We start from the raw sequence: 15,640 nt of genomic DNA, 5'->3' as shown, positions 1-15,640 counted from the left end.
ATTCTTCAATCTGCACTCTGAGTCTATCAGCCTTTTTTCTCCAAGTAAATGGTATTTTTCATCATGAGTCTTTTGGAATTGTGGTGGGTCATTGTGTTGCTCAGTTACTAATTCTATCACTGTTAATTATGTTTACAATGTTGCTGTTCCTGTATACAATGTTCTAATCTGGTTCTGCTCACTTTGCTTTGCCTCAGTTCATTTAATTCTTCCCAAACCACTCCCTTCACCATTTCTTACAGAATAATAGTATTTCATCACAATCATACACCACAATTTGTTCAGCAGCTGATGAACATCCCCTCGGTTTCCAACTCTCTTCTACCACAAAAAGAAGAACTGCTACAAAATCTGTCCTTTTTCTCTTTGATTTCTCTAGCATGTAGATCTACAAACCCTGTTATTCTGTTAAAGAGTATAGACAGTGTAATAGTTTTTTGGCAGCACTCTAAGTTTTTTTCCAGAACTATACAATATACAAAATTTCCCATATCCCCCTCCATCATTTGTCATTTTCCCTTTTTGTTATCTTAACCAATTTGATAGGTGTGAGGTGGTATCTCAGAGTTGTTTGAATTTGTGTTTCTTTAGTTTTTGGTGATTTAGAGAATTTTTTCATATGATTTATTGATACCTTGGTTCTCTTTGCCTGAAAACTGCCTGTTCATATTCTTTGATCATTTATCAGTTGGGGGCAGCTAGGTGGTACAGTGGATAGAGCACCAGCCCTGAATTCAGGATGACCAAAGTTCAAATCTGGTCTCAAACACTTAACACTTCCTAGCTATGTGACCCTGGGCAAGTCACTTAACCCCAGCCTCAGGGGGAAAAGAAAAAAAAAAAAAAAAGATCATTTATCAGTTGAAAAATGACTGTTGGTGTTGTAAATTTGGCCTAATTCCCTTTGTATTTTAGAAATGAGAGCTTTAGGAGACAAAATTAATGCAAATTCCCCCCCTACTACAACTGCTACTACCACCCCATTTATTTTTTCTTCTAATTTTAACTGTATTTGGGGTTATTTTGTGCAAAAATGTTTAAATTGTATGTGATCAGTATTATCCATTTTACTTCTTATAAACCTCTCAGTCTCTGGTGTGGTCATGAGCTTTTCCCCATGCATAGATCTGATAGGTGATTTCTAACCCTGGGCCCTAGACAAGCTTATGAAAATTGCTAATGTCAAACATTTTCTAAAATTACGTAACACTAGTTTGTTTAGATTTGCTGGATTCCCAGAAGGAATACTTGCCCTGTAATCAGTTCCTTGAACCCAGGTAACCAAGTTGCTGTTTTGACTAATCTGTTTTTAACAGGCCTTGTGGCTAAGCTCCTGTCTGAAAAAGATTCTGTCATTAGCAGCCTTAGTATGCCTAACTAGGCTTAGAGCCAAAATTATGGTAGTAAGCTTTCTTTCTCCCTGACCCTAATTTAGTTGCCATGCTATTTGCATGAGTGCTATTTGGCCTACCAGCTTTGGTGAAATAAAGCTTTGACTTAAGAGAATCCTGTGTGAGTGTTCTCACTCTGACTTCGAACCAAATGCCCTCCTGTAGCCTTTCCCTGCTCCACTAGTTTATGATATTGACCTTTATATCTAAATCTTGACCCCATTAAGAGTTTATCGAAGTATGTGGTTTATTGGTCTATTCCTATTTTCAGATAGATTTCTTTCCAGTTTCCTCAACCATGTTTTATAGATAGTGAGCCCCAGGAACTAAGATCTTTGAGTACTCTGTGCTCTTTCAAAAGACCTTGGAAAGGTGGGTAACAAAATTAGGATCACAAAAGTCTTACTTTAGGGAAATAGGTTAAGGTCACTGTTGCCTAGTAGCTCTGATCTCAGTGTCTAATCATTCCATCTACCAGAAATGACCCACCCTTTTCCATTGAGAAATAATAATGATATCCACCAAAGAACAGCAGTCCCAGATCAACCCCACTGTAAGGGTCAGCCTGAGAGAAAGGTCCCAAATGTACCCCAATATTCATAGCAGCATTTTGGTGATGATAAAGAATAGGAAACTGACTGCTCATCTAAGAGGAATGGCCAAAGAATTATAAAAGAATATACAAAAAGAAAACACGAATATAAAGAAATGTAAAAAAAAAAAAAAAAAAAACTTACATGAACTGCTACAAAATTAAATAAACAGAACCAGGAATGGAATATGCACAATAATTATGGCAATGTAAATGGCAAGAATGAAGAAACACAATTGAACACTGTATATTAGAATGACCAATTTGGGCTACAGAAAAGAAGTTAGGGATGATTTGCATAGAAGGATAGATACATTTAGAAATAAACATAACTTTAAAGCATAAGAAAGCAATTAAAATTTTATTTTAAAAGAGGAGAGGGAACCACTTGAGATAGGGCCAATCCTTTAGCCAGTGATGAACCTCTCTGATTTCACTAACAATGACAAGCCATCTGACTCTAAATCACTTTTAAACTCTTCAGTTTTTTCAGCCATAAATGGGGGGAGGGAGATGGACTTCAGATGTTGTATTTTAAAGGTCCAACGAAGTATGGTACTATCAAATTATTATTCATTGTGCAATATTATCCTAGCCATGCAAAAAGTTACCAGACTAAGCACCCATCATGATATTTGTAACCCACAGGTAGCAACAGTCAGAAAAATTAGGAAATGTCAAAGAGAATATTTTTATCCCAACAGAATTTCCTGACAAAATAAAAAAGGAGAATGAAAGCACAATCATAGTAAATGGATTAAAGCAAGGAAAGTAGTGTCCTGATGGTGAATTAATCAAATGATGGTCAAATGCAGGAGCCAGAGAAATGAATCCAGAGAAAATAAGCTTATTCAAAAGTATTAGCTTTTTGGTTCGATTAAAATCATTTGCTTATGGACTGATATCAGAATTTGACAATACTGATCTATGTGAAGAGATATTTGCAAAGACAAAATATGTGAAATCTCATTACAAATCAGGATTAAGAGATGAGCATGTGATTTTGAGGAAAGGAAGTGCTAACTTTGAATCTGGATTAAGAGAAATGTTGCTCGGGGCAGCTAGGTGGCGCAGTGGATAGAGCATCCTTGAATTCAGGAGGACCGGAGTTCAAATTTGATCTCAGACACTTAACACCTCCTAGCTGTGTGACCCTGGGCAAGTCACTTAACCCCAGCCTAAAAAAAAGAGAGAGAGAAAGAGAGAGAGAGAGAGAGAGAGAGAGAGAGAGAGAGAGAGAGACAGAGAGAGAGACAGAGAGAGACAGAGAGAGAGAGAGAGAGAGAGAGAGAGAGAGAGAGAGAGAGAGAGAGACAGAGACAGAGACAGAGACAGAGAGACAGAGAGAGACAGAGAGAGACAGAGAGAGAGAGAGAGAGAGAGAGAGAGAGAGAGAGAGAGAGAGAGAGAGAGAGAGAGAGAGAGAGGAATTCCATTCTTCTCATTAGTTGAACTAACCTTTCAAAATTCACTCCATTATTATTGTATTTTGAATTTCATTCATAGCAAATGTGTTTTCTTTCTTGTTAAATAAGTACCTAGTTATCATCCTTGATTTTGTTTCTCAGCCCACAAAGTCTAAAATATTTCCTATCTGGCCTTACACAGAAAAAGCCTGCCCCCTTCTGGACCCAGAAAAATGTCCCTTCTGGCTCTGGTAACATTTGTAGTTCTTTTGTTAAGTCCGGGGTGGCCCTTTGGGGTCCTATTAGCCTCCTAGTCCCTCTCTAACTTAAGGCATCTATGAACTTGCTCCTTTCTCTCCATAGAGACGATGAATTAGAGTCAGTCACAGCCGGCTTCTCCTCTGTGGCCTTCCTGACCATTGGATGGAGTCTGTCTCCCCCATATGAACTTCCTCTTTGTTGGCTAAGGGCCCGTGGCTGGTCCTTTCAGTTTCTGAGGCCCAAGTGATCAGTAACCTCTGCCTGGATGGAATGCCCTTCCCCCACTCCCTGTCCTTCCACCCCATTGTGAAGCCGTCCCCAGCCCAGAGAACCTTCTTCTCGGAAGGAATCCGGTGGATCTGGATTCTGTCTCTGCTTCTCGGCTTGATGAGCAGCATGAAGTCAAGCGGGGCCTTGTCTCGAAACTAACCAACACTGGCATTCTGGGTGCAGTTGACAGCAATACCCTTGACTTCCTTCTGAACAGGTAGTAGTAGCTCAAGTCCTGTTGCCAACAACAGAATCCCTCTCTCGGAAGGAGGAGCAAGTATTCAGATATGGCATCCACCGGCCCACGGTCCCGTTAGCATTTCACCTATAACGGGTATTTATTAATTGTCAAATGAATGAATGAATGGTGTCCCTGAGAAGAGAAAGCCAAATTATTGCAAAGTGGGTTGAGTTCCCACGATAGGATGGACCCAAGATAGCTCAGAGGTCGAAAAACCCATACATTAGGTGAAATTCTCCAAAGGAGGGGAGGATGTGCTCCTTGAGCCTGCAGGTATAAACTTGGTGAATTGGGTCAAGCTCATTGGGAAGGGCCTGCCTGCTGCTCAATGGGGAAGTGTCCTTCCCAATAGCACCTGGCAAGAGGAATTCATAAATACTCTTTGGATGATTGATTCCTCCAAAGAAATATTTTTTTAATTTTATTATAACTTTTTTGAATATTATCTTCATTTTCAAATTAGTCCCTCCTTCTTCCCCTAACCATTTGTTTAAAGAAAAAAATGAAAAGGAAATCAAGTCCCTCGACTTACCAAAACAATCAGACGCAGCTAAGATCCCAGCAGCTTTCTTTTTTTTTAATTTAATTTTTATTTTATTTTATAATTATAACTTTTTTTTGACAGTACATATGCATGGGTAATTTTTTTTACAACATTATCCCTTGCACTTACTTCTGTTCAGATTTTTTCCCTTCCTCCCCCAACCCCCTCCCCCAGATGGCAGGCAGTCTTATACATGTTAAATATATTACAATATATTCTAGATACAATATATGTGTGTAGAACCAAATTTCTTGTTGCACAGGAAGTATTGGATTCAGAAGGGAAAAATAACAGTTTACACTCATTTCCCAGTGTTCTTTTTCTGGATGTAGCTGATTCTGTCCATCATTAATCAATTGGAATTGGATTAGCTCTTCTCTATGTTGAAGATATCCACTTCCATCAGAATACATCCTCATGCAGTATTATTGTTGAAGTGTATAATGATCTCTTAATTCTGCTCATTTCACTCAGCATCAGTTGATGTAAGTCTCTCCAAGCCTCTCTGTATTCCTCCTGCTGGTCATTTCTTACAGAGCAATAATATTCCATAACCTTCATATACCATAATTTACCCAACCATTCTCCAATTGATGGACATCCATTCATCTTCTAGCTTCTAGCCACTATGAAAAGGGCTGCCACCAACATTTTGGCACATACAGGACCCTTTCCCCTCTTTAGTATTTCTTTGGGATATAAGCCCAGTAGTAGCACTGCTGGGTCAAAGGGTATGCACAGTTTGATAACTTTATGGGCATAATTCCAGATTGCTCTCCAGAATGGCTGGATTCTTTCACAACTCCACCAACAATGCATCAGTGTCCCAGTTTTCCCACAGCCCCTCCAACATTCATCATTATTTGTTCCTGTCATCTTAGCCAATCTGACAGGTGTGTAATGATACCTCAGAGTTGTCTTAATTTGCATTTCTCTGATCAATAGTGATTTGGAACACTCTTTCATATGAGTGGAAATAGTTTTAATTTCATCATCTGAAAATTGTCTGTTCCCAGCAGCTTTCTTTAGAGCAGGGGCGGCCTGTCCGTATATTTAGCGAGCCACGAGCGGTAACCAACGGAGGGCTCCGACCAGCCTGCCACTGCTTGATGATTCTGGTGGCCTGCCAACAATGTGGCCCTTGGCAGAAAAAAACCTTCCCTGCTTTAGAATCTGCAGTATTCCACCCCCATGGTCACCCGCTTGGAGCCATCTTTCTCTCTCTACTAAAAAACCTCTTTGCTTTCTTCCTGGAAAAACAAGGATAGTGGAGTGAAGAGAGGGGATGGAGGGGATCTGTGTCCCAGACCCCAATAGGACTCACCCTGGAGGTAAAGTGCCCGCCTCTCCAGCCCACTTCCCTTACTAAGATGCCATCACTTGTCCCCTCCATCTCACAGGTGTGTGATAAAAGCACCCAGGATTCCGTCACATCTTGGTAATGCGGCGAAGTAGCTAGCGGAAGTATTATTATCCCCATTTTACAGATGAGGATGGCAGGTGTGATGACTTGCCCAGCGTCTCGCAGCTACTGCAGCTGGAAGAAGCATCCCACAGCATAGCTCTCCTCACCTGCCATGGGACAAAGGGACTGGGAGCATGAGCTCATGGCCATAGGAAGGCCCCTCCACTGACTGAGGCTGGCATTTTCCTCTGCCACTTACAGCCTCAGACCGTTGCTTGGGATTTGCCCAGAGTCACACAGCCAGGATGGCCCAGAGACAGAGCCCGAGCCCATGAGACAGAACTCGGGGCCGAGGCTGGCTATCTCTCCATTCTGCCATGCTGCCATTTATCTGGGAGGAGTCATTCAGAGCCGGCCGGTTGGGAAGCGGGAGGGGGACGGTGAAAGGACTGTGAGCAAACCCTTCCGGGGTAAGCATTCCTCCTCCTGGCTTTGTCCTGATCCATAGAATGTCTGAGTTAGAAGGGGTCCCAGAGATCTGCTAGCCCGGCCCTCTCAATTTACAGGTGAGTGAACTGAGGCCCAGAGGAGCGAAGTCTCGCGTTCTCCCAGTCTGCCATCCCCCGGGACACCCCATGCAGAGCAAAGATTTAGAAGATGGTTCCAGTAAAAAGAAAGTCGAGCAGTTCTCCCGGCGGGTTTTTGGTCGGCGGCTTTTCAAGAGCGAGAACTTTACTAACCTGAACGCCTACTTGGATATTCTCCAGGCATTGGGGGAGTTTGGGACTTTTCAGAGGAGGCTGGTGGCCCTCACCTTTGTCCCCGGTTTGCTGTCTGCTTTTTTTGTGTTTGACGGCCCGCTGATGCTGGAGACGCAGCCTTATCACTGCTACAGCGACTGGCTTTTGACCATCCAGCCCAACCTGACCATGAGGGACCTGTATAACCTGAGCCTGCCCAAAAGGAATGATGGTTCCTTTGAGGAGTGCCTGATGTACTCGCCAGTCCAAAGGGACTTTGACTCCATTGTCAAGTACGGCCTGAACGACACCGAAGAGTGCCAGAAGGGCTGGATCTACACTCAACCGGAGTACTGGTCCATCACCAGAGAGGTTGGCTGTCTCCCCGTTTCCACATAGCCCACCTCACCCCACAGTGTCGAGACCAGCCTCAGAGACGCTCAAGCCCACCAAGCCCCTCATCGTGTAGAGATGAGCAAATTCAAGTTTGCCAGGGAGTCCACGGATAAATTAGTTTTAACTTGGGTCTTTTACCCTTTCCTTCCATGACACCAAGATAATAGCTTGGGTAATGGTTGGCCAAGTGGGCAGCAGAAAGAGAGCTACCTGAGGATCTTGCACAGGGCCCAGGTTGGCGGGGAAGGGAGGTCTCCACAGATCTAATAAGGCAGATTCCCAAAGTTCCCTGACCAGAGTCTGACCTCCCTGAGTATACTGCTTAGGAATGCAGGGTCAGAGACTTCAGGCTTGGAAGGGACTTCCAAGGACAGAGCTGGAAACTGAGGCCCAAAGAAGTTAATGAGTTGTTCCTCCAGGTCAGAGCTGGGCTTGGAAGCCAGCACCTTCTCCCTCACATTCCCAAGTCCGGTCAGAGTCCTGTTTGTCCCCGGGCTGGCTGAAATTGCAGGAGAAAGCTCACCTCCCGCTCTTTTCTCATCCCTTCCAGTTTAACCTGGTCTGTGGCAAAACCTCTAAGCTCTTGGAGGTCCGGGCTATTTTCATAACTGGCATATTGTGTGGATCCTTAATCATCGGGACCTTGTGCGACAGGTAAGCCCAGACGGCACCTTGGAGGTGGTTTGACGGGGCCCTTGATCTTCAAAAGGGCTTTCTTCCTGCCCCCCCCAGACAGCCACCAATCGGGATGCTCTGTGATAATCCTGAGGCCCAGCAAAAAAGCCTCTCACCAGCCCCTAGAGACTCTCGGGCAGCTCCCAGCTCCTGAGGAGTCGCTCCCTAATCTGGACCTCTGAGGGAGATGCTGAGCAGCCCGGGACGACCCACCCAGGGGTGCTGGGTCCAAGGATCCACTCCCGGCCTTGGCAAATGCTCTGACGGAGACTTCCTGGAGCCATAGCTAGTCATTTGGGAGCCCAGGGGAAATGACAGGGGAGAGGTCAAGAGGAAATAAGGATCATTTGGCTGGGACTGCCAGTAGAGGGTAGAGAGTGCCCTGGAATTCCGCAAGATTGTTCAGGACTGTCCGGGGCTGAGGGGAGGGAGGAAGCATACCCTCAAAATTCTCCATCCTGAGGCAGAGCCTTGTGGTCCCACCCTCGTTACACTCTGAGGTTCTGTTACTTCTACCATCCCACCCTGCACCCTCTATGCACTGCCCTGATTGGGAAGAGAGTGTCTGGCACATAAAAGAGGCTTAATAAATGTTTGTTGACTGACTTCCTGACTGACTGACTGTTGGTTGTGTGGTCTCAGAGTTGGCCCTCCCATTTCTTAAAGCCCAGCTGTGTGATCCTGGACAAGTCACTTAACCCCAACTGCCTCAGCAGAACAAAAGACCATCCAAGACAATAATGTCAGAGTCCAAGTGTGGCAGTCAGTGCGCTTGATGCTGAAAAGTATTGCAGATTTTTTCCATCTTTTGTCTATCACCATCCTTCAAGTTTTACCCTTGAATGTCTTTGAGATAGCTTTGTTTAGTTGAGTGTTTATACACACACGTATGTATTCGCAGACATAAATACACATATATATGAAATGATGGGTATTGTTTTTATTATTTGAGTTCACGTGTGTTTTGGAGTTTTGTTAAGCCCGATTTGTGGCTCCAGCGGAATATTGTTTACTGTGTTACGGCGTGTTTATTGCTCACATTCATCCTTCAGTATCGCTGTGGCCAAATGTGGTGCGATCTCCCCACAAGGGGGAGAAGTGCCTTTGGGCTGCAAGCCTCCAGAGCCGCTCTTCCGGGAGCGCCAGCGGTTGGGCGTTTGGGCGGGATCGGCGGAAGACTGGGCCAGCTTCTGCAGTTCTCCCCTGACCCTCTTTCGTGCAGGATGGGCTGCTACAGAACCATTCTGACCATGATGCTGTCCTATGCCATTTTTGGGTTCGGGACGGCCTTTGTGCCCACCTTCAATGTCTACAAAGTCTTCCAGTTCATTGTGGGCATGACCGTCATGTGCTACAAGATCAGCAGTATCATTTTAGGTGAGAAACCCTGGCTGGGAGAGGGCTGCCCAAGAAGGAAAGAGTGAGGGCCTTGACCTCTTCCCTTTTCCACTTGGGAGAAACTAGGGAGATCTTCCAGGGGTGGAAAGGGAGCGCGGAGTTCCAAGAACGGGCCGGCCCCTCCACAGAGAGATGGCAAACTATTGCTGCGCGTGGAGGAGCATCCTGAATCTGGAGCTTTCTCTCCCGGAATCATCATTCCCTCCAGAATCACCTCGGATATATGGAGGGCCCCCAGCTAGCCTTTCCTCCACGGTTTTAGCTTGGTACCCCTACAGACACTGGAAGGGCACTGGTTTTTGTTGTTGTTTTGATGTTTTTCCTGAAGCACTTGGGAAAGTGACTTGCCCAGGGTCACACAGCTAGGAAGTGTCTCAGACCAGATTTGAACTCGGGTCCTCCTGACTTCAGGGCTGGTGCTCTCTCCACTGAACCATTTAGCTGCCCCAGGATATTGTTTTTAAATTATTTTTTGTTTTTGCTTCTCATATCAACACCCAAAGAAGCCGTTACAAAGGTCACCACTGTGTGAAAAATGGCACGAGACCGATCCAGCCCATCACATCTTCCTATTGCAGTTTACCAGCAGTTACCATGACCTAATGCACTTTACCATTATGAGAAAGCAAAGATAGGAAGGGAAGCTTTGATAATTCAGGACCAACATGGCTTCAAGGCCCCTGAAAGGGACCATAAAAGATCCTCCTAGTTCAGGGCCTTGATTTCCAAGAGGACTGAGTGACTTCCTCAAATGGGCCCAGCAGTGTGGAACACAACGCCCCAGAGATACAGGGTCTGGCTCGAGGGCCTACGAAGCCCTTTCCAAACTTCCACGATTGTTTGGAAACAGAGCAAGGCCCTGGCAGCCCTGCTGGCCGCTGCCTCAGCCAGATGCCCCTCAGGCTTGGTTCTAAGGCCCTGGCACTTGGTTGATCCTGTGGAAGGTATGCTCAGGGCAGCCTGGGCCAGCTGGGGAGGTCATGGGGGCTCCTTGTTCCCATAGGGTTCCTGTCAGAGTGTGGAGCTCAGAACAACACAGTCCTCTCAGCGCCGTGCTGAGCGCTCTGTGCTAAGAGCTGGGCCTAGAACCAGCGCCCCGTGGGTTTTGATTCCCAAAAAGCGCTCTTGCAGGCCGGAGCCCTGTGCCGGCCTCCCATGCATGGACTCTTCCTCCAGTTTCAGAATGGTTGGTCGTCTCCCGGAGAGCTCACGCCGTGGCTTTGGAGCACTGCTTTTATGTCCTGGGTCTCATACTGTTTTCTACACTGACCTCTATCATCCCTCACTGGAGATTGTTCCGGCTGGTCGTAGGGTCCCCGGTGTTCCTCCTGATCTCCTACATCTGGTGAGGGGCCCCAGGGACGCAGTGGGGAGGGAGGACGGGTGGAAAGATCGGGCTGGTTCTTGGGTGGGATTTGAGCCCTCGGGCTCTGGCGTGGGGATGAGGAAGGGGGAGACATTCAGAAGACAGCCTCATCCACCGAAGATGATCTGGGGCAACATAACCTCCGGGAAGCCACCGGAAGGACAAAAAGGCAACCTGTCAAAGAATTGTCATAAACAAGGAAATTAGAGTCCTATTCGGCCTCCAAATGTGTTTGGGGTCCACTTGAATTTGTCCCCACCTCCTCCTCTTCCCGCTATGCACAAAGACTCCCTCAGTGTACCCCAGCCCCAGAATCTCAGGGAAAACCCAGCTAAAGAAGGGAAGAAGGTAGGACCAAGAAGTCTATCAGCCCCTGTCTGCTTTCAGCTGGGACCTGGGTCCCTGGGCCAGGATGGCAGGGCCAGACACTTTCTGGACCTCATCTGTCTAAGAAGGCCCTCAGAAGCCATCTAGTTCCATCCCCTCATTTTACAGAAAAGGAAACCATTTTAGAGGAGCTAAAGGATTTCCCAAGGTCACACAGTAAGAGACAAAGGTGGGATTTGAATCCAAGCCCTCGACCCCCAGAGTGATACTTTTTCCCTGCCACCCTTCCCTTCCCCCTCCCAATATTTTTTTCTGATGTTTGTATACTAGATAGATAGCTCAGAGCAGGCTGGGAGACTGCGTCCCTGGGGCCCCAGGACTCAGGCCCTCCCGAGCCCTGGACCAGTGTCCTTGCTGACAATGTGGTCCCTTTCCCCCGAGAGGACACCTGCCCCGGGGAATCAGTTTTAACTGTCCCTTGGGGTCAGACAGGCTGGGGAGAGCCCAGGAAGCTGGCTTAGGGAGGGGGGAAGCCTCCTCTGACTCCCTGGCAGGAAAAGCTTAGCCCCTGCACCCCCTCCCCAGGATTCTTCCCGAGTCCCCAATGTGGCTGTTGACGAAAGGAAAAATGGAAAAGGCAAAGGGCATCTTGTGCATGGCAGCCAATGTCAATAAGAAAGTCATACCCCCTGAGCTCTTTCAGCAGGTAAGCTGACTGCCCGGCCTAGGCCTCCTCCCTCCCTGCCTCCTTAGCCTCCCTGCCTCCATCCCTCTGAGCCTCTGACCTCTGGAATGTACCACGTGGGGCTTGAGCTCAGAGCCCTGAGACGCGTGAGGTGCCGTGTGAAGGACTGCCGACGGCAGGGACTGACAGGGCCCCTTCTCCTTCAGCCCCTTGTCGTGATGCTCTCTGAGGCTAATCGAGCTCCCGTGAGCTCTGGGTATCAGCGTGCTGAAGTGCTGGCGGCCGGGAGGGAACGGCCGCTGAGAGCACTGAGGATCAGTGGTGCTTCGAGGACCCTCCGCTCGCGGAGATGCAAGCCATTTATAACTTCAGTCTTCTTACTATAGACTATAGCCTATAGTGCCTCTCTGTCTCTGTCTCTCTCTGTATGTGTGAGTGTGTGTGTCTCTCTGTCTCTCTTTCTTTCTCTCTGTCTCTGTGTCTCTTTCTGTCTCTTTCTTTCTCTCTCTTCTGTCTCTCTCCATCTCTCTCTGTTTCTCTCTTGACTATCTCTGTTTCTGTCTCTGTCTCTGTCTCTCCCCCCGCTCTGTGTGTGTATGTGTGTCTCTCTGTCTGTCTCTTTCTCTCTGTCTCTCTTCTCTTCTGTCTCTTTCTCTCCATCTCTCTGTTTCTCTGTCTCTTTCTCTCTCTGTATCTCTCTGTGTGCCTCTGTCTCTTTCTTTCTCTGTCTCTCGGTCTCTCTCTCTCACCCCCCTCCCCACTGAGCATTTTCTCTGGCTCTCTCCTGTTTGTGATGATCTCCGTTGTACGTTCTGTCTGCCTTTCCTCATTCGTGAAATGGAGAGTGAATTCAGTTCAAGGAACATCAAATGTCCGGGCGGTGTGAGGCATTGTTCACTGTGGAGATACACATTTAAAAAATGCCAGAATGACTAGGCCCTTAGGGAGTTTTCTGAGTCTTTGTCTCCCTGACCTCAAAGACTTGTTGTGGTTGAGCATCCTGGGTCCTGTGAACTATGATTGGACAGAGCAAGCTTCCTGGGAACCCCCCCGCCCCCCGCTTCTATGTAGAGAGGCACGGGCCTCAGGGTTCAGAATGAGATGTGAAGCCTCAGATGTGCTCAGTACTGGAGTTTGTGTTTGTCTGTCTAAGGATACATCATGGACTTAGAGAATCATCAACTTAGAAGCGGAAGGAAACTTTAGAGGGCACTCAGAACGGGCTCCTTCCTTTAGGGAATCGTAACTTTTACAGAGGACCTAAAGGTTTAAAAACATTTGACAGAGCATTGGGGGATGTGGGCCTAGATCTCAGAAAAAGAGACTCACCAAGTAAGAGACAGAGTCTGTACAGAAAGGAGAAAAGGGAGCTGGCAAAGCCTGGGAGGATGCCCATAGTCATGGAGCAGTGTATGGATGGAGGTCCACCGAAGGAAACAGAAGCAGAGGAGAGGGATGTCAGAAAACCAAGAAAAAGGCGTGATCCACATGGCCAAAGGGCTACAGAGGGGTCAAGAAGGATGAGGATTGGGAACAAATCATCAGATGTGGCAATTGATGCTAGACGGTCAAAGGATGTGAACTGACAATTTTCAGATGAAGAAATTAAACCCATGTCTAGTCACAGGAAAAAATGCTCTAAGTCACTATTGATCAGAGAAATGCAAATTAGGACAACTCTGAGGTACCGCTATACATCCCTCAGATTGGCTAAGATGACAGGAAAAGATGATAAATGATGGAGGGGATGTGGGAAAACTGAGACACTGATACATTGTTGGTGGAGTTGTGAAGTGATCAGCTATTCTAGAGAGCAATTTGCAACTATGCCCAAAGGGTATCCCCTTTGATCCAGCAGCCTCACCACTGGGTCTGTATCCCAAAGAGATCATAAAAGAGGGAAAAGGACCCGTGTGTCAAAAATATTTGTGGCAGCCCTCTTTGTAGTGGCAAGAAACTGGAAATGGAGTAGGATGGCTCCCATCAGTTGGAGAATGGCTGATGTAGTTATGGTTATGAATGCTATGGAATATGATTGTTCTGTAAGAAACGACCAGCAGGAGGAATACAGAGGCTAGAGAGATTGACAGGAACTGATGCTGAGTGAAATGAGCAGAACCAGGAGATCATTGTACATGTCAACAAGATTATATAATGATCAGCTCTGATGGATGGATCAACTCTGGGGCTCTTTTCAACAGTGAGGTGATTCAGATCAGTTCCAATGCTCAGTGATGAAGCCCCCAGAGAGAGGACTGTGGGGTCTAAATGTGGACCACAGCGTAGCATTTTCAATTTTTTGGATTGGTTTGCTTGTTTTTTGTTTTCTTTCTCATTTTTCCCCTTTTTGGATCTGATTTTTCTTGTGCCACATGATAATTGTGGAAATATGTATAAAAGAATTGCACATGTTTAATTAATATATATTGGATTACTTGCGGTCTAGGGGACAGGGTGCAGGAGAGGGAGGAAGAAAAATTTGGGACATAAGATTTTGCAAGGGTGAATGCTGCAAACTATTTGGGCATATATTTTAAAATAAAAACTATTACTTTTTAAAAAAGATGAAGAGACGACTGCTAATTTTGGAGACAGAATTTTCAGTTGAATGAGATTGGAAGCCACGGCAGTGGGTCTAGAGGAAGTAGGTTGATGGATCAACAGATGGATGGGTGGGTGGGTGGGTAGATGGATGGATGGATGGATGAACAGACAGATGGATGAATGGGCTGACAGATAGACTGATAGATAGATGGATGAATAGACAGGCAGATGAATGGATGGTTGGATGGACTAACAGACATATGGATAATATACAGACAGATGGATGGATGAGTAGATGGACAGACAGATGGATGAATATATAGATGGATGGATGGACTGATAAACAGATGCATGAATAGATGGCTGGATGGACAGATGGATGGATAGAAAGGCTGATGGATAGAATGATTATTTCCATAGTGTCTGGCAACTAGTAGCTTGTTGAGAGACTTCATGAATGTGGATCCTTACTAGCAGAGGAATGCTGGGAAGAGAGGAAAGGCACAGAAAGAAAAGCCAGAATCTTTAACGCCCTTTTTGCCTTCACTTCTTATAGCTGATCAAAGAGGAGATCCACTATGGCACAATCCTGAACATCCTGCAAAGGCGCCCTCTGAGGAGGACACTCATGATCCTGTTCTATGTGTGGTATGTTTTTGCTGCTTTTTAAAATGACTCCCTTGACTCAGGAAGATTTCTGATGGGAGGAACTCATTCTTTTCCTGCCATTGAGGAGGGAGGAGATGGGGCAACTCTGGGCTGGAAGCAGGCTGAGAAGTTTGGGAAAAGAGGAAATCCCCGGGGCCCTGGGAAGCAGAAAAGGAGGCAAAAGGGATAGGAGGGAATAAAAGAGGAAGAGGAAAAGGAGGGTGTCAAAAAGGAGGAAGAGTGAAAAGAAGAGGTGAGAAGAGAAGAGAGGCATTTGATCCAATCCCTTCACTTTTTAAGTGAAGAAACTAAAATCCAGAGAAATTAAGTGATTTGCCAAAGCCTCACAGATTGGCAATGTAACCTTGACTTCTCATTTAACACCCTTGCTGGTATACCCCAAGGGAATGATTCTCCCAAGGGCATGTCGAGTTTGTAGCATCCCGGACCTTGGACTTCTAGGCCAATAGCCTAGAGTCTGGCCTTTTGTCTTAGACCCCTGCCCCTGTGCCTTGTGGGTCAAAGGGCAGGCCCAGACAGTTTCATCCTAAGAATCCAAGATCTCCAGAGCAGGAAGAAGTCTTTGGGATCTAATTGGTGATTTACAAGACTAGGAAAAGCAAGAGTAAAGAAAAAAAGCTGTTGGCCCAGTGTCACCCTGCCTAGAAATCCCCCATGCTAAGCCCCTAATACTCCAGTAGACTGCTAGTCTATGCCTTAAAGTCCTAGGGAGTCACTGGGGCACTGAGAA

At 46.2% G+C, this 15,640-nt stretch overlaps 1 protein-coding gene across 9 annotated transcripts in view; it reads left to right on the top strand.

Annotated features, from left to right (window-relative positions):
- Window positions 1–3,974: 3,974 nt before the first annotated feature.
- LOC141552034 (solute carrier family 22 member 14-like) overlaps window positions 3,975–15,640 on the top strand; it is a 20,643-nt gene continuing 8,977 nt past the window's right edge. For 6 of the 9 annotated variants that reach the window (XR_012485040.1, XR_012485039.1, XR_012485041.1 and 3 more), the window contains exons 1-7: window positions 3,976–4,137; window positions 6,677–7,222; window positions 7,797–7,900; window positions 9,144–9,298; window positions 10,496–10,664; window positions 11,598–11,718; window positions 14,798–14,889. Coding sequence is in view for 6 of the 9 variants with exons in the window: in XM_074284410.1 (XP_074140511.1) it covers window positions 6,746–7,222; window positions 7,797–7,900; window positions 9,144–9,298; window positions 10,496–10,664; window positions 11,598–11,718; window positions 14,798–14,889 (1,118 nt within the window). In the remaining 3 variants the exon portion in view is untranslated. Of the gene's footprint in view, window positions 4,138–4,200; window positions 4,255–6,676; window positions 7,223–7,796; window positions 7,901–9,143; window positions 9,299–10,495; window positions 10,665–11,597; window positions 11,719–14,797; window positions 14,890–15,640 lie in introns of those variants that run through there. The other 3 variants (XM_074284408.1, XM_074284409.1, XM_074284412.1) reach the window with 3 other exon arrangements.

Source organism: Sminthopsis crassicaudata, chromosome 1 (assembly GCF_048593235.1).
Source record: "Sminthopsis crassicaudata isolate SCR6 chromosome 1, ASM4859323v1, whole genome shotgun sequence".
NCBI classification, from domain to species: Eukaryota; Metazoa; Chordata; class Mammalia; order Dasyuromorphia; family Dasyuridae; genus Sminthopsis; species Sminthopsis crassicaudata.
Note: the sequence above shows the minus strand (reverse complement) of the source record. Positions and strands in the feature narration are given on the sequence as shown.